The sequence below is a fragment of the Chlorocebus sabaeus genome, chromosome 25 (genome assembly GCF_047675955.1).
Source record: "Chlorocebus sabaeus isolate Y175 chromosome 25, mChlSab1.0.hap1, whole genome shotgun sequence".
NCBI lineage: Eukaryota > Metazoa > Chordata > Mammalia > Primates > Cercopithecidae > Chlorocebus > Chlorocebus sabaeus.
This window is the reverse complement of record NC_132928.1, coordinates 49,903,971-49,925,675: the sequence shown is the minus strand read 5'-3', so window position 1 is coordinate 49,925,675 and position 21,705 is coordinate 49,903,971. Positions and strand designations below refer to the sequence as shown.

Sequence of the window (21,705 nt, the reverse complement as noted above, 5' to 3'; positions counted from 1 at the left end):
TAAATGCGCGACCAAACCGCGGAGGTCCCCGAGTTCTCATGCTATCTGACAGGATTACAGGCATCTCTGTAAGACGTCGACCACCCTGACCCATATGACCTGACACTCATAGACTGAAGAAACTCATAGGACCAACACAGTGAGAAGCAGTACCAAATGATAATGGCAAGCACCAAGTCCTGGAACACACCCTCTGTGCCATTAAGAGGAGCATGTACTCAAACGAATTGCCTAATCTAAACCTCAGTTTGCTCGTGTGTCAAATGGGGACAACGTTACTTACCTCGTAAGATGGTTATGAGTAAATAAGATGACATATGTAGTATGTCTGCTAAATGACAGTAGTGACAAAAAAATAGCTATTGTTTTGATCTATTAATTTTATAAATGTGAAAATTAAGAGATGGCGAGCAATTTACCCAAGAACATACAATTTGTTGGGGGCAAAATCGAGTAAGTCTAAAATTCCTGTTCTTGACCTATACCAATTCAAGACAAATCTAAACCAATTTCAAGAAGAAATCTACTCATGTAAAACTCCCTTCCCCTTTCCTCAGTTTTATCCGTAACAGTCCTGACCAACACACTATTTTACTTATTTTGATTTTTGCCTGACTCCTCCCATAGAATATAATCTCCAAGAAGGCAGGAAACATTTTTTAAAAATCTATTTTGTTCACTGCTGTATCCCCAGCATAGAGAACAGGGACTGCCTACATAGTAGCTCAGGTATTTATTGAATTAATAATTCCTCATTTAATGTGATTTTTTGGTGCCTTCACTTCTCAACCATCCTCTTTTGGCAGAAGTGACAGGATATGGTAACACTCTTGGATGGTGTTTAATAATTAACTGCAATTCCTAATTCAACAAAAAGTAGAATACTATATTCCATCCACTTCATTGTGTTTAATTTCAGTATAACATTTCCAGCTATTTTCATTTGTATTAAGTCATTAAAATATTTTTTCTATCATTTGTAAGACTGGGGAATAAATGGAGCCAGCTACTATATCTTTAATTAACTTCCTCCTGTTTAATATTTTAATCATATTTTCCTTATTAAAATTAAGTGTTGCCCACTTCATTTCTACTACTAAGTCACAACAGATAGATGATGATTTCTCTTTAAATAAATGAATTTCTGCTTACCCTAAGCAAAAAGTTCCTGTACAAAATTTGTTGTTCTAAAATGTTTCATTTAAAATAATTTATTTTGACCAGGCGTGGTGTTTCATGCTTGTAATCCCAGCACTTTGAGAGGCCAAGGCGGGTGGATCACCTGAGGTCAGGAGCTCAAGACCAGCCTTGACAACATGGCAAAACTCTGTCTCTACTAAAAATACAAAAATTAGCTGGGCGCGGTGGCAGACACCTGTAATCCCAGCTACTGGGGAGGCTGAGGCATGAGATCACTTGAACCCGGGGTGGCGGGAAGCTGCAGTGAGCTGAGATCGCATCACTGCACTCTGGCCTAGGCGAAAGAGCGAGACTCCGTCTCTAAATAAATTAAAAATGAAACAAAATAACTGATTTAGGAACCCAGTCTCAAGAGCACAGGATTTCTAGACCTAGCCCTAATAGTTAAGTGTGTGAATTAATGCCAGTCATTTAATCTGAATTGTAATTTTTCGTGTTTCTCTTTCCCAATAAATGGCAAATTCCCTAAAGGTAAAGCAATCTTCCTCATTGCTGGCACAAAATACATGTTTGGTAAGTAAATGAATTATTTAGTGTATTCTTTGTTTTAATCATTTCTTTTCTTTTTTTTTCTTTTTTGAGACGGAGTCTCGCTCAGTCCCCCAGGCTGGAGTGCAGTGGCCGGATCTCAGCTCACTGCAAGCTCCGCCTCCCGGGTTTACGCCATTCTCCTGCCTCAGCCTCCTGAGTAGCTGGGACTACAGGTGCCCGCCACCTCGCCCGGCTAGTTTTTTCGTATTTTTGTAGCAGAGACGGGGTTTCACCGTGTCGGCCAGGATGGTCTCGATCTCTTGACCTCGTGATCCGCCCATCTCGGCCTCCCAAAGCGCTGAGATTACAGGTTTGAGCCACCGCGCCCGGCCTAATCATTTCTTTTCTTACTGGTCTTCTTTTATGAGTCACTGAATTCCTCCAGATTTCTCAAATTCCCAAAGTAACTTTAACATCCAGAGCTGAGGCCTCCTTTTTCAGTGGCCCAGCGCATCCCTTATAATATTGGCTATGAGTCTACTGTCACTGTAATGTCACCTCTTTTGAGCAACTCTTATAGTCTGGATAATAGCTACAGCAGAGTATCTAGTTTTATAACAGTTTAGCTTTGCCTCAGAGTTAGTCAGTGTGGTATCTGCAAGGTTTCTAGGTGAAGGAGGCAGTCACAGTAGAGGTAGGTTTCTGTATGCTTACAACCTAGACAAGAGAGGGAAAATCCTATGCATATATATATATGTATGTATGTATGTTACCATTAAAGTTACCATGCCTCTAATTTTACAGTGTCTCATTAATTTAGTTGAAAGGCCATTCCTAAGCCTTTACAAGCAGTTTTAATTACAAAATATGCATATTCTGATTATTCAATAATATGTAGAACCTCTCATCTTCTCTGATTGCTCAGTATGTAGAATCTCTTCTCTTTTTTAACTTGTCCCTCAAACCTAAGTTTTACAAGTCTGTATCTAAGTTTTATAAGCTAGTATCCCAGTTTCTATATAGTCATCTGTCTTGGTAAAATGTTTCAAGGAGACTTTAATGTTCATAACATGAACTCAATATATTACCGTAAAATTTATATTTAATAATTAAATCTATCAAGGAACTTACACTATTGTGTTACTAATGAGTCATGTAATAGCCACCTTAAAGGGAAAGCCCTACTTAAAACATAAATAAAAGCCATGTATTACCATATCAATACTTATCAGTATTTTGTTGGAAAAATCTAGCAAATTTCCGAAATATACCATCTAATCCAGGCTGACAAGGGAGAGTACCCTTTTCATTTTTCCTTAAAAGACAAGAAGAAAGAAGAAAAAGAGAGAGACAGAGATAAAGAAGTCTCTTTTGTTACTTTCCTGCAGTTTTTAAAAGCTATATTGTATATAAAGCTACAGTAAACTAAGCTCCTACCAGGCCAAACCCTATCTCACTCTAAAACTCTAATTCCTCGTGCCTGTGGCCAAATTTATGGACAATATTAGTAAAAACATAGTACACTGCCAGGCGCGGTGGCTTATGCCTGTAATCCCAGCACTTTGGGAGGCCGAGGCGGGCGAATCACGAGGTCAAGAGATCCAGACCATCCTGGCTAACACGGTGAAACCCCGTCACTACTAAAAATACAAAAAACTAGCCGGACATGCTGGCTGGCACCTGTAGTCCCAGCTGCTGGGGAGGCTGAGGCAGGAGAAAGGCGTGAACCCTGGAGACGGAGCTTGCAGTGAGCCAAGATCGTGCCACTGCACTCCAGCCTGGGTGAGGGTGCAAACTCCGTCTCAAAATAAAATAAAATAAAAACTAAAAACATAGTACACATTACGACCTAAGTAGTTGAAATTTGTGCCAAGTCTGAGCAACAAATGAGTTGCTCAGAAGCATTTTAAGGTGATTACTTGGAAGAATAAACAAACACCTTCAAACTTCAGAATCACTCATTGTAACTGGTATCCAATTTTTAAAATCTGTTCACTCCAATCATACCAAGTCCTACAAGAAGTTGTATATTTGAAGGTGATTTGAGCTTTTTTTCAATAATTATTCAGACTTTATACGAACTTAATCGACCTTCTCTGAGTGTGTCTAAATTTGGTTAGGTATTTGCAGATTAGTCACATCTGTAAACATGGTATACGGAGGTGAAACAAATAGCTTTTACCATGCTTATTCCAGAAAGTCCAGAAAGCATTCTAAATCAAATGTAGAGTATCACGTCATATCCAGAATAAAAGTAAAAATAATGGATCACAACTTAAAATTACAGTGCTGTCTTTAATAAAAAAACTTGTTCCTCACTGTGCACAATGTAGCACTAACATGGTCTTCCGAACAGTGCTGCTTGGTATAAAACCAAGAAATATTAAAGACCAGGAATAAGGTCATGTTTCCTATGGGTACATTTCGGAAAAGAAAATACATTCAAAGAATATGACTGTAGACAGGATTTTGTACAACCTCAACAGGTGACAAAATTTAAAACTAGGTAACCGCCTTCATAAGGAACTTGAAACTAAAATTTTTGCCACGAAAACATGACATGTGCAAAAGTTCTCTCTCTGGCCATCGCTCCTGCTAAGGACACTGGGAAGGACATGCTCAACGTAGCAGTCGATCAAAACGATTCCAGGGAAACTGCGCAACAGCCTGGGGCCGAGAAGCGAAACCTGGTCGTCTTCACCCTCGTCTCACTCCTTTTCCCGCAGACTTGGTACTGGGAGATAGGACGGGCGTCTCCTATATGCAGGCAAAACTCGCCACAAGCGGCTCGACTTAGGACAGCCAATTTGCCCTGCCACCCTTCCGTCGCCCCCACCCCTCCTTTACTGAAGGCCGAAGGCAGAGACGTCCTCCTCCCCCTTCTCCTCCTCTTTGGTGCCTCCAGCCAGGAGGCGGGAGCGACCCACAGCAGCTGACCCAGCTCAGGCACTGCCTCTCCCACAGCCCTCAAGACACACCATGGGCCCAGAGGCAGGTTTGCTACACAGCAGCGACGACGCAGGCGGCGGCCCCGGCGACTCTCAACTGCCTCCCTGACCACAGCGACCACCGCCTAACACACCCGAGAAGCCATCGCCGCCACCGGCAGGAGAACCTAGGGTCCAGAAAGCCATCCTCGCGATCAACTAAAGCTACGTCAACAACTATGGCGGGCGAGGGACAGCGGGCGGAGGCGGTGCGGGAAGGATGGGGTGTGTACGTCACTCCCAGGGCCCCCATCCGAGAGGGAAGGGGCCGGCTCGCCCCTCAAAATGGCGGCAGCAGCGACGCGCCTGCGTACGGAACTCCTCTGTCGCGCCAGGGCCGGCGGGAAGTGAGGTTCTCGGAGGAGCCGCCAGAAGTGTACGGAGACTTCGAGCCCCTGGTGGCCAAAGAAAGGTCCCCGGTGGGAAAACGAAGCCGGCTAGAAGAGTTCCGGCCCGATTCTGCGAAAGAGGAAGTGAGAGAAAGCGCGTACTACCTTCGGTCTAGGCAGCGGCGGAGGCTGCCGCGACTCCAGGAAGCCGAGGAGATGCAGACGCGAAGGGCTACCCGCCTTCAGCAGCAGTACTCACAGCAGCCTCCGCTACAGCCGTCTCCCGTTACGACCAGGAGAGGGCTGCGGGACTGTCATTCCTCTGAAGGTGAGGACCGCGGAGGTAACAGTCCCAGCCGCGAGCCAGGGAACGCGCGGGGGCGGGCGCGCGCCTCCGTGGAGCTCATCCCCGCCTGGGTACTAAGTACTGGGATTGGGTACTGGGTACTCCTCAACCCCCTCTGGACGTGTGTCGCCGTGCAGGGGCCACCCTGACCCGCAGCGGGGAAGGAAGCGCCGACCCCAGGAGTGGAAAGATGGTCGTATGGAGCGACCTGGGCAGGGGTGGGGCGCTCTGCCCAACATCGGGCATCAATTTAGGGGAGTCAGGGCTGCGTTTTTCTGCAGGCCTTCACGAGGGGACAGCGAATTACTCCAGGTTCGGTTTCATTTTGGTTTCCTCTACCCTGCGGATGTTTCTACGGAAACCACTTCCATTTCCTTTTTTAACGCTGGCAGGCCAGAGTTTCCAGCTGAGGATCTAACCTTTCAGTCGTTTTCCCTCCCCACCCAGGTGGGGAGAGAGAAAGGAGAAATTTTGTGAGTGGACATTTACAGGGATTGCTGAGTTTAGTTAATTGATTTGAGACCTCACCCAATACTTACACCGAAATGGGGTAACTCATTTTTCCTGAACTCATGTTCCCCAGTGTCTGATAAACTTGAGCTGATTGCTCTTTCTCCAGTGTGGTGGTCCCTTCCAAAAATCTGCCACTTTGGTGGCCGTCACTGTAACCTCAAGTAGTCTGGCAAATCAGGCTGACAAAGCAACCTGAAAAACAAGACTATTAATTAGTTTTCGTCTAAATGGACAAAAGGGATGCTGACAGAGTGAATGTATAGTGTTAGGTAAGTCGTAGGTGAATCGGTTTCCTTAACCTATCCTCTCCCACCCTGCCCCCCCATTTTGGGACTCAACACTGAGTCACAGATGAAGTTTCATGTTAGTCCCACGTAAGGCACCTGTGAGGTAAAAATCAGCGGACCTGAGTCACAATGGGATGACACAGTTTATGGTAGACTATTGATATGCGGAGGAGTGGGTTTTCAGCTTACAGCACGGTGATAGGCTGCAAGTTTACCTGCTGACTCGTGAAGGTACTGACAGATTTGAAGACTTGATTTCGGCAACTTTATGTTAAAGTTGTGTCAGTTACTTTTGGATGTAGCAACTCAAGACAGTTTAGCCCATATATATGTGTGTTTTATCTCTTTTAAGATTACAAAGTTTTTGCAGACAAGGAGCCTATCACATATATTTGATAGTAATTTAAGTACTTGGTTTAATTCAGTATCTTTCAGTACCTGGAAGAATGCTTTGCACAAGGTACGCAATAAATGTGTTACATTGTATTGAGTCCCACAGAGCCTAGTGCAGTTATATAGGCTAACATTTTTTTAACAAGAATTTACCCCTATTTTATTAAATCTTTAAGGATCTAAACATTTTCACTCTTCTGCATTCTTCCACATCGTTTGTCATTCTCTACCCCATCTTTTTGATTTTCTGAAATAATATATTTTTGTAAAACAACAGTGGCAGATATTATTATATTCTAACGAATTAGTTGTATTCTGTCCCAAGAGGAGTTCTGACTAGTTTAATTCCTAAGTTTTGGTAAACCTAACCACCTGTTTCTAAAGAAATGAATTTCTTGCATTTTTGCATATGTATTGTTACAAAAATGCATAATCTGTGCCATTATCTCCCAGGTCATATATTCTGAATTTTAACTCTAGTTACGTCTGTTTTTTAGAGGATGAACCATCTTCCGAAACTGATTTAAGCCAAACGATTTCAAAGAAAACTGTCAGGAGCATACAAGAGGCTCCAGGTAAGAAGAGTTAACTTTTTGTTTATCTCCTTACCTACCAACTTTTTAAATGTTCATTGAATTAAGCAATGTAAGTACGTGTAAAGAAAAGACAAGGGCAGACGTGTGAGTACTCAAGAGTACCAGCCTCTCATATAACCTTGTAAGATAGATACTATACCAATTTCAAAGAAGAGAAAACTGAAGCACAGAGAAGCTAAGTTCTGTAAGGTCACATATGTGACTGAGCCAAAATTCAAACCCAGGTTTGTCTTCTCCAGAGCCCTTTCATCTTCCAAGTGCCTCACTATCGTTCTCTCATGTCATAACTAGCTACTCAGTAAAGTTTGTTAAATGTCAACTGAATGAATATGTCATACTGTCCTCTGTTTAAAATGGATTAAGTTTTTCTTATTATTATACTTTAAGTTCTAGGGTACATGTGCACAATGTGCAGATTTGTTACATATGTATACATCTGCCATGTTGGTGTGCTGCACCCGTTAACTCATCATTTACATTAGGTATATCTCCTAATGCTACCCTCCCCCGTATGCCCCCACCCCATGACAGGCCCCCATGTGTGATGTTCCCCATTCTACGTCCAAGGGTTCTCATTGTTCAATTCCCACCTATGAGTGAGAACATGCGGTGTTTCGTTTTCTGTCCTTGCAATAGTTTGCGATAGTTTGCTAAGAATAATGGTTTCCAGCTTCATCCATGGCCCTACAAAGGACAGGAATTCATCCTTTTTTATGGCTGCATAGTATTCCATAGTGTATGTGCCACATTTTCTTAATCCAGTCTATCATTGATAGACATTTGGGTTGGTTCCAAGATTTTGCTATTGTGAAAAGTGCCACAATAAACATACATTTTGCTTAAGTGTATCCTTCTTCTCAAGAAGCTTATGCTATAAATGGAAATTGAAAATGTTTACCAATGTAAGTGACAGATTAAATGGAATCTGTACATAGATTACTTGGACTGTATCGATAGCATACTGTGCATTCACTATTACTAGAAATAAGAATATGTCTGTCTTTGAGAGGTTTGAGATACTCAGGGTTTTCTTCCTCTAAAAGGTGCTTTTATACTACATCTAATACTTAGCATATTCCCATCCCATGCCTCTTAATGAAAGGAGAGTTTAGGGAATTATTAAATGCTTATAAAGTCTAAGAGAAATTATTTAGATGGAGTCACTCTTTGATGGAGGACTGCTTTAAGTATAAGTTTAAGTTAAAGATAAGCCCTTCTTCCTCATAGAATCATAGGCATTCAGTTTAACTTTGATATTCAAAACAGTGCTATAATTATATGTAAGGCTACCAGTGTGGTCTGAGAGAAAATTATGCAAAGATGCCCTTAAGAATAAAGACCTAGGCCGGGTGCGGTGGCTCTCACCTATAAGCCCAGCACTTTGGGAGGCCAAGGTGGGCGGATCATGAGGTCAGGAGTTCAAGACCAGCCTGGCCAATATGGTGAAAACCCCGTCTCTACTAAAAATACAAAAACTAGCCAGGTGTGGTGGTGGGCGCCTGTAACCACAGCTACTCAGGAGGCTGAGGCAAGAGAATCGCTTGAACCTGGGAGGCGGAGGTTACAGTAAACCAAGATCCTGCCACTGCACTCCAGCCTGGGTGGTGGAGCCTGAGTCTGTGTAAAAAAAAAAAAAGAATAAAGACCTAAACCAAAGGACCACCTTATAAAAAAACATAGTAAAAATACATCATTTGGTCATCTTGTTATTGAAAAACTTGAAAAATGTTGATTAATTCAGAACAGGAATATAGTTTGAAATCTTCTCATTGTTTGAAATTCCATAATTGAGTTGTTTTCACTTAAAATACCCGTTAGGTTAATCAATTCAGGTCATATATACCTACCTAACAGTTATTCTCCTATGGCCAGATGCATTCCTTTCTGGAAATTATGACACTAATTTTGTAATCCAAAAATATATTAGGACAAATTTTATTTATTTTTCCAAAAGTTAACTGGGTATTTTTGTTCTACTAGTGTGGTTTCTAGCGGAATAATCATATATAGTTGTTCTTAAATGCTTACTATTTTATCATGAACATTTGCTTCTCTAGCTACTGTAGTTAGAGCATTCATTCTCCAGATACTTATTGAGCACCTACTTTGTGCCAGTCTCCATGCTTTGATTTGAGGGTGCAGTGGTGAACAAAAGCGGACAAGTAAGGGAGCCTCCTATCAAAGAAGGGTACTTAATATTTTATTCTCTCATACCTCTGTCTGGTACCCTATTCTAGTACTTTACGTGGGCTATGTATATAGTAGCATATACAGGAAATGCTTCTTAAATGAAAAGATGGGAACTGAAGTAGTGATTAATGTCTGTAGAGTAAGTTTGATTAAACGTAGCTTAGTAAAAGCAAACAAACCAAAAACAGATTTTGAGGTTTAGTTTTTAGTTCAACCTGAAAAGGCTGGAAGTACAGAGAAGAAAAAGAGAAAGGTAGTTGTAATATGTGGAGTAACAGGAACTAAAATTTGCCTTTATTATCACGTGTGCAGGGTTTTTGTTTTCGTTTTTGTTTTAAAGAGACAAGGTCTCACTGTCACCCAGGCTGGAGTGCAGTGCAGTTATACTACAGCCACAAACTCCTGGACTCAAACTATCATCCTCCTGCCTTCACCTCCCAAATAGCTGAAATTACAGGCACACACCACTATGTCTGGTTAATTTTTTTATTTTATGTGGAGACAGGGTCTCAGTATGTTGCCTAGGCTGGAAAGATTTATTTTTAAAGATATTGATATAAGTTCTAAATACTTGATATGTGAAATACTGAGATAGATATTTCATAGAATCTTAGAGCTGGAATATTTAAGGGGAACGTCAAAGTTCCAGAATGTGGTTTTTGCAACTCAGAGCTAAGACATAAAGCTTTTTTATGCAGATGAATGAAACAAAAAGTAATATAATCCAAATTTTGGTAAATATTTGGTTTTAGAATATGTTATTGAGGTACTTGGAGAAAAGATACCTTTATAGGTGGTTTTCTAGACTAAAATTAACATTTTAATAGGATCGGCTTTTCCACTAACCCAATGCTATGGAACTACAGAGGGTCTGAAATGAACCCTGGCCCACATTAACGTTTTTATTTAAAATTAACTTGCATTTCTTCAATACAAGGTTAAATAGTTAGAATGAGTATATTAAGTCTCAGGATGTTAAGCCTAAAATTAAGATATTCCATAAATAATCCACAATGAGGGTCCATCACAAATGGAATAGGTAATTGAGTTGGTGCCATAATACAGATTTTGATTCTTAACTGAGCAATTTAGAATATTTTTATTTAGTATTTCTTTCCTTTCTACAGCTACAGTTTGCTGAGAAAAATTGCAAATTTCTCCATCAAGACTATAAATTTTATATGGCAGGAAACTTGTCTCTCGTTCATTGTCATCACTAGTTCACAATAGTTGTCACTTAGAAAACTTGTCTCTGCTCCTCTAGCATAAATAAAAGCTCTGTAAACCTTTGTTGAATAAATAAGAGATTATCATATAATAAAGCTAGTGTGTTTCACATTTTATATATTTTTAAATGTTTTCTCTTCCTGTATTAGCGGTGAGTGAAGATCTTGCAATCAGCTTATGTCGACCCCCTCTAAGATACCCACGATCTGGTAAGAGATTGTTTTGTCTGTTGGCTTACCTTTTCTGTAAATACAATTCTATTTGTCTGTTGGCTTACCTTTTCTATAAATACAATTCTGTTTTTAAATATGGTTGTACACGTATTCATATGATTCAGAACTCAAAAGTTACTATCAATATACATGAAAAAGTCTCCCTGCCCCTCTGTTCTTCAGCCAGCCAGTCTCTTCATCAAAAGCAACCAATGTTGTCAGTTTATATTTTTTGGAGATTTACAGAAATTCATGGATAAAATTATCTTGTCCTTTTTGTAACATAAATTTTGGCTTTATAAACTCTCATTTCTGGCTTTTTTTTTTTTTTTTTTATTAATTTGAGACAAGGTCTAACTCCGTCATCCAGGCTGGACTGCAGTGGCACAACCAGGGCTGACTACAACCTCAACCTCTCCGGCTCAAGCAGTCCTCCCGCCTCAGCCCGCCAAGTAGTTGGGACACAACCACGCCTGGCTAATTTTTGTATCTTTTGTAGAGATGGGGTTTTGCCATGTTACCCAGGCTGATCTCAAACGCCTGGGTAAGTGATCCACCCACCTCAGCCTCCCAAAGCGCTGGGGTTACAGGCATGAGCCACGGCACCTGGCTTTCTTTTCTGCACTTTCTTGTTGTTTATTTTTACGTAACATATATACCAGAGATATTTCTATATTCATATATAGCTTCCTTTTTTAAAGAGATTGTTTTTTATATATTCCTGTGATCCTTTCTGTTAACTATGATGATTTTAAACTACGGTCAGGGACTTTATTCTTCCAGTATACTGCTAACAGAAAATTCAAGATGGAGCTCTGTGGCACAGGACGACAAAATGTCCCTCCCTCAGTTATCTTTTTGACTAAAACGATTAAAAGTATTGCCCTGAGATTGATTTCATGACTATGAAGAAAACTAGTAAAGTTACTCCAAGCAGTCTACTTTTATTTCATTTTCATTGTTTTTTTGGCTCTTAAAGATGCTTTATCATGGGAACTGAAAGGGAAATGTATTTATCTTTACATTAGGTTTCTGTAGCTTCCCATTCTCTTTGACAAAGAATTATGTTGATTTATTTCAATAGATCGTTGACTATCCTATTAAGTATTCCAGTGGTAAAGATCTACTAAGGCTTTGTTGATGAACCTGTGGTAAAGAACCATATGATGCATTTCCTTTTCAGCCCTAATCATTCTCTTGCTATGTCTCTTGCAGATTCGACTTACAAAACAAATGAAAATACTAAAATGAGTGAATTAGGTTCGTTTATCTCTATTCTTTTTTTTTTTTTTTTTTTTCCCAGGCAGGGTCTCACTCTCACCCAGGCTGGAGTGCAGTGGCATGATCTTGGCTCACTGCAACCTCCTCCTCCCACTGTAGTCCCAGCTACTCCGGAGGCTTAACTGAGCCTCCCACCTCAGCCTTCGGAGTAGCTGGGACTACAGTCATGCGCCACCATGCCTGGCTAATTCCTGTATTTTTTATAGAGACAGGGTTTCACCATGTTGCCCAGGCTAGTCTTGAATTCCTGGGCTCTAGCAATCCACCCACTTTGGCCTCCCAAAGTGCTGGGATTATTGGCATGCACCACTGTACCCAACCCTATCTCTAATTCTTATAGGGCCTCTTTAAGGGTCTAGATTAATAGAATACAAGAGTATACATATCTAGTCATTGGCTTGAGAATACTAATTTATTATGTCAGCTTGTGGGGACATAGTCCCTATGACTAGGACCTCCCAAAAATAGCCTTGGTTTTTGTTGTCTGTAGTTATGCCTATATTATTGCTTAAGTTCATATAAAAACATTTAATAAATCAATTTAGTCCTTGCTAGTCTTCATTAAATTCACACTATTAGGAAAAAGGAGATATCAACTTACCAATTAAGGTTTTTCTCTTGATTTATTTTGTTTTTGTTTTTGTTTTTCTGAGACAGAGTCTTGCTCTGTCACCCAAGCTGTAGTGCAATGGTGCGATCTTGGCTCACTGCAACTTCCACCTCCCAGGTTCAAGCAATTCTCCTGCCTCAGCCTCCCAAGTAGCTGGGATTACAGGTGCCCACCACCACGCCCAGCTACTTGTTTTGTTTTGTTTTTTTTTTTTTTTTGAGACGCAGTCTGGCTCTGTCGCCCAGGCTGGAGTGCAGTGGCGTGATCTCGGCTCACTGCAAGCTCCGCCTCCCGGGTTCACGCCATTCTCCTGCCTCAGCCTCCCGAGTAGCTGGGGCTACAGGCGCCCGCCACCACGCCCGGCTAATTTTTTTGTAATTTTTAGTAGAGACGGGGTTTCACCATGTTCGCCAGATGGTCTCAATCTCCTGACCTCGTGATCCGCCCACCTCGGCCTCCCAAAGTGCTGGGATTACAGGCGTGAGCCACTGCGCCCGGCCTTGTTTTGTATTTTTAGTAGAGACAGGGTTTCACCATGTTGGCCAGGCTGGTTTCAAACTCCAAGGTTTCACCATGTTGGCAAGGCTGGTTTCAAACTCCCTGACCTTGTGATCTACCCCACTTGGCTTCCCAGAGTGCTGGGATTATAGGCATGAGCCACCGCACCCAGTCTTTCCCTTGATTTTTATTTTTATTTATTTATTTTTATTTTTTCGAGATAGGGTCTTGCTCTATCACTCAGGCTGGTGTGCAGTGACATGATCTTGGCCCACTGCAAGCTCCACTTCCTGGGTTCAAGTGATTCTCCTGCCTCAGCCTCTCAAGCATCTGGGATTACAGATGACCACCCTGACATCCAGCTAATTTTTGTATATTTAGTAGAGATGGGCTTCCACCATGTTGGTCAGGCTGATCTCGAACTCCTGATCTCAAGCGATCCACCTGTCTCGGCCTCCCAAAGTTTTGAGATTACAGGCATGAGCTACTGCATGCAGCCCTTTCTTGATTTAGAAAGTGAATTTGATACTTTGTTCATAGTAAGTTCAGTGCCCTTTGCTATAATATGTTTGTTGAACTGGTTTTAATTCATTTCAGCATCTGTCTGACTGTAGGACATGACATACTACGATTTCTGGTTTTAAATGAATCTATACTGAATGTCATTGGACTTAGTTTTTTTTACATTTTAATTTTTTTCTAAATTTGAAGATGAGCCAAAAGGGAAACGCTTCATTTTTCTTTATAAATCATTGCACATTCTTCTAATTCATCTTTCGCTTAAGTTCAGGCCACTTCTTTAGATACTTAAAAAAACTTTTTAGGCTAAGTGTGGTAGCTCACACCTGTAATCCCAGCACTTCGGGAGGCCGAGGCGGGTGGATCACCTGAGGTCAGGAGTTCAAGACCAGCCTGGCCAGCATAGCAAAACCCCGTCTTTACTAAAAATACAAAATTAGCCAGGCGTGGTGGTGCTGCGCACCTGTAACCCCAGCTACTTGGGAGGCTAAGGCAGGAGAATCACTTATACGCAGGAGGCAGAGGTTGCAGTGAGCCAAGATTGCGCCACTGCACTCCAGCCTGGGCAAAAAGAGTAATAAAACTCTGTCTCAAAAAAAAAAAAAAACTTTTTAAAAAAGATAACTTGGAGCTGAAATAACCTAACACTCTTTGCTAGATTTAAAAATCATTTTTATGAGCACCTTGTAATAAAAACTTCATTTTTTATTGTCTGAAATTGTCATATTATTTAAATTCATTTTTTTCTGTGATTGTAAATTTAAAAAAGAGATTTTCATTTTAAAATCATTTTCTGTGGGTTTAATACAAAGAATGAGGCTGGGCACGGTGGCCCATGCCTATAATCCCAGCACTTTGGGAGGCTGAGGCAAGTGGGTCACCTGAGGTCAGGAGTTTGAGACCATCCTGGCCAACATAGTGAAACCCTGTCTCTGCTAAAAATACAAAAAATTAATCAGGCATGGTGGTGGGCACCTGTAATCCCAACTGCTTGGGAGGCTGAGGCAGGGAGAACTGCCTGGACCGGGGAGGTGGAGGTTGCAGTGAGCCGAAATTGTGCCATTGCACTCCAGCCTGGGCGATAGAGCAAGATTCAGTCTCAAAATAAATAAATAAATAAATAAATAAAATAAAGAATGACATTCTTCAATTCCTTTTTAGTAACGTTAGCACACCTTGGAGTATATGAAATGGCGATTCGTGGAGTTTGAATACTAGTGATATCACCAGACTATTCTTTGCTCTCTCCTCCTGCTGCCCCACTCTTGACTGTATTCTCAAAAGCATGATTGGCATCGAATAGTCTTTTTTTTTTTTTTTTTTGAGACAGTCTCACTCTGTCACCCAGGCTGGACTGTAGTGGTACAATCTCAGCTCACTGCAACCTCCACCTCCTAGGCTTAAGCAATTCTCCAGCTTCGGCCTCCCATGTAGCTGGGATTACAGACACATGACACCATACCTGGCTAATTTTTGTATTTTTAGCAGAGACAGTGTTTCACCCTGCTTGCCAGGTTGGTCCTGAACTCCTGACCTCAAATGATACACCTTCCTTGGCCTCCCAAAGTGCTGGGATTACAGGCCTAAGCCACCATGCCCAACAGATAGTCTTAAAACTATCTGTACCGGGGTCAGCAAGCTACAGCTTCTGGATGAAATTGGCCTACAATCTTTTTACTCAGCCCATGAACTAAGAAGGAATTTTTACACTCCTGAAAAAAAACAAAGCATGTAACAGACTTTATGTGACTCACAAAGCTTAAAATATCTATTTAGTCCTTTATAAAAAAAAGTTTGCTGACCCCTGATTTATAGTGATGGCAAGAATAAAGATGACAAATCACCCAAATGGTCGTTTGTTGTCAGAGTAAATTCAGAAGTTACATATTTGCCTGAACATATATTTATTACAACACTCCATACTAGGTTGTACCTAGAGCACAAGAAGAAAGGAAACAAGTCAGGCATGGTGGCTCACGTCTGTAATCCCAGCACTTTGGGAGGCTGAGGTGGACGGAATCTGAGGTCAGGAGTTCGAGATGAGCCTGGCCAACATGGTGAAACCCCATCTCTATGAAAATTACAAAAATTAGCCAGTTGTGGTGGTGGGCACCTATAATCCCAGCTACTCGGGAGGCTAAGGCAGGAGAATCGCTTGAACCCGGGAGTTGGAGGTTGTAGTGAGCCGAGATCGTGCCATCACACGCCCTGGGCGACAACAGCGAGACTCCATCTCAAAAAAAAAAACGAAGAAAGGAAACAATGACTTCTGTGTTCTATCCAGTATTCCTTTGAGAAAGCACAGTGGTCTTATTTATATTTTCATGTCTGTCCCCAGACAAAGCACAAAGTAAGCCAAGTTTATATTTTCTTGAGTGACCTTTGCTCCTCACACCAAGTACCTCCCACAAATCTCTAGGAATAGCAAAATCTACAGAAGGAATGTAGATGCTTTGGCACCTGGGCTTTCAAAATAACTAGGGAATTTTGTAAGTTGTAAAAAGCTGGGTTATACCTAAGGTTTCAATTCCTTAAAAACTGGCCAAGTAAAAGAAAGTAAATAGAAAGTGGCACAATTAGTGCTTGGTTTTCACTAGAGGGGATGACTGTTAAGTGATCTATCTTAAAACAAACATAAAGACCTGGGACTTCTGAAAGTAGCTTTTCCTAATTGGTTGAGGTTATTGGAAAATATAACACCTTAAACAGCATGGTTTAATTATTACCATTTGTCTATATATTTGTTAAAGCCACAGCCTTTATGATTTTCTCAATAATGTTTTAATATTAAGGATTTTTTGCTCAAAATATGATTTTAATTCTCAAAGCTTCTATATGAACATTGGGAAGAGTAATACCTTTTTTAAAAAAGTATTTTTAAGGCCAGGCATGGTGGCTCATGCTTGTAATCCCAGCTCTTTGGGAGGCCCAGGCAGGTGGATCACTTGAACCCAGGAATTTAGCCTGGGCAACATGGCGAAACCTCATCTCTACAGAAAAAAATGCAACTGTTAGCTGGGTGTGGTGGCATGTGCCTATAGTCCCAGTTACTTGGGAGGCTGAGTCTGGAGGATTACTTGAACCCAGGACGCAGAGGTTGTAGTGAGCTGAGATTGTGCCACTGCACTCCAGCCTAGGCAACAAAAAGAGACCTTGTCTCAAAAGAAAAAAGAGGCTGGGCACAGTGGCTCACGCCTGTAATCCCAGCACTTTGGGAGGCCGAGGCAAGTGGATCACCTGAGGTCAGGAGTTCGAGACTAGCCTGGCCAACATGGCGAAACCCCATCTCTACTAAAAATACAAAAATTAGCCAGGCGTGGTGGCACACGCCTATAGTCCCAGCTACTCAGGAGACTGAGGTAGGAAAATCACTTGAACCCTGGAGGCGGAAGTTACAGTGAGCCGACATCGCACCACTGCACTCCAGCCTGGGTGACAGAGTGAGACTCTGTCCCAAAAAAAAAACAAAAACAAAAAACAAAATCTAATGCTTTAACTTTCTACATGTAGCAGCCAAGTTTAAAATAAAGGTAGCTGAATAACAAAAGAGGGAAATGAAATTAAAGCTTATGTAGTCATAGCTACTGATTCATCATCAGATCACACTTAAATATTTATTTCCGTTATTTGCAGCTTGGGTAAAAAGGGGAAAACAGGTAGAATGTTTAAAACCTTGCAGGTAATCTAATTATTGAGCACTAATTTTAGACTTTTTCTTAAGTTGCTAAGTAACGTTAATCACAGTATGAGAAATATTAGCAAAAGTCTAGACTTAACAGACTTGATTCTGTAATCATAAAATATATTTTATTCATGGAACAAACATTTTTATTTTTAATTTTTTTTGAGACAGGGTCTCACTCTGTCACCCAGGCTGGATTGCAGTAGCGTGATCTCGGCTCACTGCAGCCTCCACCTCAAAGTGCTGGGATTACAAGGCATGAGCCACCATGCCTGGCCAAACATTTTTAAATACCTTCTTTATGTCAGTGACTGACCTAAATACTAGGCTCATAAATAGCCATTCATTTTTTTTTTTCTCTCTCTCTACCTCTTAGATGTACGTGAGGTAATGGAAAAGAAAAACAAGTTTACAAATCATTTTTTTAAAAGTGCTAAATAGTGATACATGTCTGTGGGAGCCTAGACAAGAAGCACCCTATTCAGTGGAAGAGGTTGAGGTAGCTTTATGAGTTGGAAATGACATTTGGATTGAATTTTGAGGGACGAATAGCAGGCAGGATGAGGACGGAGACTTGCAAATACTACAGTTTGCTTTATAATAGACATTAGTTTACCTTTAGAGAGCATGCAATATGAGAAATTAAAGTCCTTTATATTACAGACAGTACTCTCACACTAGCCATGATTCTTTATTTGAGACATTAAATAATTTTTAGAATGACATTCTAAGTCATAGCAGGCTTGGGTTTCTTGAGCTTTGTTTACCAGAATGAAAACCATGTTTTAAAACATATCTGTAGCCAAGACAGTGGATAACCTGATTCAGTAATGATTGTTCTTCAAATCTACAGGGATTATTATTATTTAAGATATCTAATTCATAGATATTATTGGATTATAAAACACCAAATAGTACTTTTTTTGGTTTTAGTGATGGGATCAAGATAGCATTGCATAACTAGTTATTCCTGTTTTGAATACTATTGATAAATATTTATTGTCAGGAACATAGAATTCTAAAACACGATCTTTAGTCACTAGATTAAATCCAGAAGTCTGAAAAGTATTGAAAAATGGATAGAATCCATGATTTATTAGATACTTCAAATGGGGAGCTCCCTTATGTAAGCTGGCTAAAAAATAATTACTAAACCATCCATGCTAATTAGATAACACATGGATAAATAGAAAAAAGCAGACTGAATTTTAGGCAACTTGGTATATGGAGGATTAAATATTAAGTGAATTGGCTGTAGACAAATTGACCTGGAGCTTCAAATGTGGACAGAAATAAAACATATCTTCAAATGTGGACAGATAAAACATGCCTATCAAATGAAAAAAGGAGGGATTACTGTACTAGTCATACTACTGTACTATGTACTATACTGTTCTGATAGCTCAAGAAATGGATGTAAATCTCCAACATATCGTTTCCATTATTATAGATTCTAAAATCCATTCAGCCATAGTTAAAGAGGTTTTGTCTACCATCTAATTTTTAAAGTAACTATGTAAAACAACACTTAAATATAAATGGGACTTTAGTAAAGCCTACTGTATTACATGAATTACACTTAGAAGTTTGTTGGAACCTCTCATGTTAGGAAAAGTTCAGCTGTCAGCCTTTTCTTTATTCGTTTATTCAAAAAATTGGCCGAGCGCAGTGGCTCGTGCCTGTAATGCCAGCACTTTGGGAGGCCGAGGTAGGCGGATTATTGAGCTCAAGAGTTCGAGACCAGCTGGGCAACATGGCAGACAAAACCCTGTCTCTACAAAAAGGACAAATATTAGCAGGATATGGTGACATGTGCCTGTAGTCACAGCTACTTGGGAGGCTGATGTGGGAGGATGACTTGAGCCTAGGAGGTAGGGGTTGCAGTAAGCCAAGATCACACCACTGCACTTCAGCCTGAATGACAGAACCAGACCATGTCTCAAAACAAACAAAAAATTATTGAGTGCTTATTATGTGCTATTATGAACAAGACTGATGAGGTGGTAGAATTGTAATAGACTAGAAGTCATAAGAGCCTGTGGTCTTTTAGCTTTTTTTTAATTATTACATTAGTCCTATACCCTTAGATAAGTCACTTGATATCTATGAACCTTACTTATGAAAATTTTCCCTTATGATGAGATGGGAATCAGATAACATTTGTGAAGGGTTTTTTGAAAACCAAATAGTATCATGCAAATATTAAGGACTTAGCATTTTAAGATAATAACAAAAATATGATTATTGATTAAGAAAGCATCTTGTATTTGCATGCTATGTGAATAGTTACCTAAATGAACAAAGTAAAACTGCTGTACAAAAATACGAAGTACTATAATAATTATGCACTTAGAGAATAAAACTTCAAAAAGAGAACAATACCTTTTTGTAGGAATGGAAATATTAGTTAAAAATTTTTGGCCAGCTGTGTAGCTCATGGCTGTAATCCCAGCACTTTCAGAGACCAAAGTGCTGGGATTATAGGCTAGGAGATGGGAGGATTTCTTGAGGCCAGGAGTTTGAGACCAGCCTGGTCATCATGTGAAACCCCATCTCTTGTTTTAAATTAAAATTTTTTTTGACTTTTCCTTTTTCTTCCTCAAGAAAGAGAAGAAGAAAGGACAGTGTTCCTAAGGAACCTAGAGCAAAATAGTACCTAATACACCAGAGTCTAGCTCTTTAAGAGTAACATGGTATTATCAGCAGTTTTCTCTGGGTTAGTTTTTTTTTTTTTTAATTAAAAAATGCTGGCAAATATATTTCAGATTCTGATTTGCATTTGCCACTGACAAGAGGAAGTATTTTCAGTGGAACTCAAAGCTTGACTAGTATTATACTAATCTAATTAAATGGATTTAAAAGAAATATTTTCAAATTCACCATACAATGTGTTGGCAGTTGCTTTCTATAATGTTATTGTCCCTTTTAATAAGAAAATTGAGGTTAAAATCAGTAGAGCTAAAAACTGAAATATTCTCAGTTTTGTTGAAGAAGTCTGAATCACGCTACTTCTCTACATATGATCCTTCAGTGATATTTTAACCCAGTTGTGCAATACCTGCATTTGGGTACTTCTCACTTCTTTTTTTTTTTTTAAATTTCACAATAGTCCATGTAAAAATACTATGTTCCAAGTTTAATTGATGTGTTTTGCTTATTTATTTTTGTTCAGATTCTCTGTTGCTCTGGAAAACAGTGATGTACATGGACCCGCTGGAAGTAGAATTTTCTTTACCTTTCCTCCTCTTTGGATATACCAGTGCCTTAAAGAACTGGTTCATCAGTCCAGTTAGTGTAGTTAGTTTTTAAAGGGAGTATAGGGGATTTGGCAAATAAGAGAATGAGAATATAGTAAACCTATACACACTAGAATATTTCTCAATGTAGAATTTAATGTTTTTTTTGCATACAAAGGTTACATTTTAGAGTAAAAATAGACCTGTGACTGAAGGAAAATTAAACACTTCATTTCCTTTTTTTGTTTGTTTTGAGACAGAGTCTTGCTCTGTCGCCCAGGCTGGTGTACAGTGGCGCGATCTCGGCTCACTGCAACCTCTGTTTCCCAGGTTCAAACTGTTCTCCTGCCTCAGCCTTCCGAGTAGCTGGCATACACTACCACACCTGGCTGATATTTGTATTTTTAGTAGAGACAGGGTTTTACCATGTTGACCAGGCTGGTCTCAGACTCCTGACCTCAAGTGATCCACCCACCTCGGCCTCCCAAAGTGCTGGGATTATAGGCGTGAGCCACTACCCCCGGCCAATTCTTAGTGATTTAACAGGAAAAGAATGTATTTAATGTGTCCTTACGTTCATTTTCCTAAATGAGATGCTTTTTTTATTCCTAAGCTTTAACTTTTTTTCCTAAGCTTTTGTTTATTTCTCAGCTTTAACTTTTGATGTTATATGTTTAATATTTGATGTATGCTTTTCTCTTCTAGAAGCCACCAGTGTCCAACAGAAGGTCAATTTCTCTGAAGAAGGTATTTATTTGTAAATATCATACAATATATATTTGAAGTCTTTTTCTTTACATTAGAAGCCATTCTGATAGATACTTAAGAAGTGAGAACAGAGGCCGGGCGCGGTGGCTCAAGCCTGTAATCCCAGCACTTTGGGAGGCCGAGACGGGCGGATCACGAGGTCAGGAGATCGAGACCATCCTGGCTAACACAGTGAAACCCCGTCTCTACTAAAAAATACAAAAGACTAGCCGGGCGAGGTGGCGGGCGCCTGTAGTCCCAGCTACTCGGGAGGCTGAGGCAGGAGAATGGCGTAAACCCGGGAGGCGGAGCTTGCAGTGAGCTGAGATCCGGCCACTGCACTCCAGCCTGGGCGACAGCGCGAGACTCCCTCTCAAAAAA

The 21,705-nt window shown here is 40.4% G+C and overlaps 1 protein-coding gene and 1 long non-coding RNA gene across 5 annotated transcripts in view; both read left to right on the top strand.

Moving 5' to 3' along the window:
* Nucleotides 1–4,295: 4,295 nt before the first annotated feature.
* Nucleotides 4,296–21,325, top strand: LOC140710277 (uncharacterized). The gene is made up of 4 exons (XR_012091249.1): nucleotides 4,296–5,315; nucleotides 7,024–7,101; nucleotides 10,689–10,748; nucleotides 21,283–21,325. It is a non-coding gene; the product is annotated as an uncharacterized lncRNA (long non-coding RNA).
* TOR1AIP1 (torsin 1A interacting protein 1) overlaps nucleotides 4,838–21,705 on the top strand; it is a 37,165-nt gene continuing 20,297 nt past the window's right edge. For 2 of the 4 annotated variants that reach the window (XM_037985873.2, XM_037985871.2), the window contains exons 1-5: nucleotides 4,838–5,315; nucleotides 7,024–7,101; nucleotides 10,689–10,748; nucleotides 11,967–12,011; nucleotides 21,283–21,324. In XM_037985873.2, the coding sequence (XP_037841801.2) occupies nucleotides 4,838–5,315; nucleotides 7,024–7,101; nucleotides 10,689–10,748; nucleotides 11,967–12,011; nucleotides 21,283–21,324 (703 nt within the window). The remainder of the gene's footprint in view (nucleotides 5,316–7,023; nucleotides 7,102–10,688; nucleotides 10,749–11,966; nucleotides 12,012–21,282; nucleotides 21,325–21,705) is intronic. The other 2 variants (XM_007989325.3, XM_007989322.3) reach the window with 1 other exon arrangement.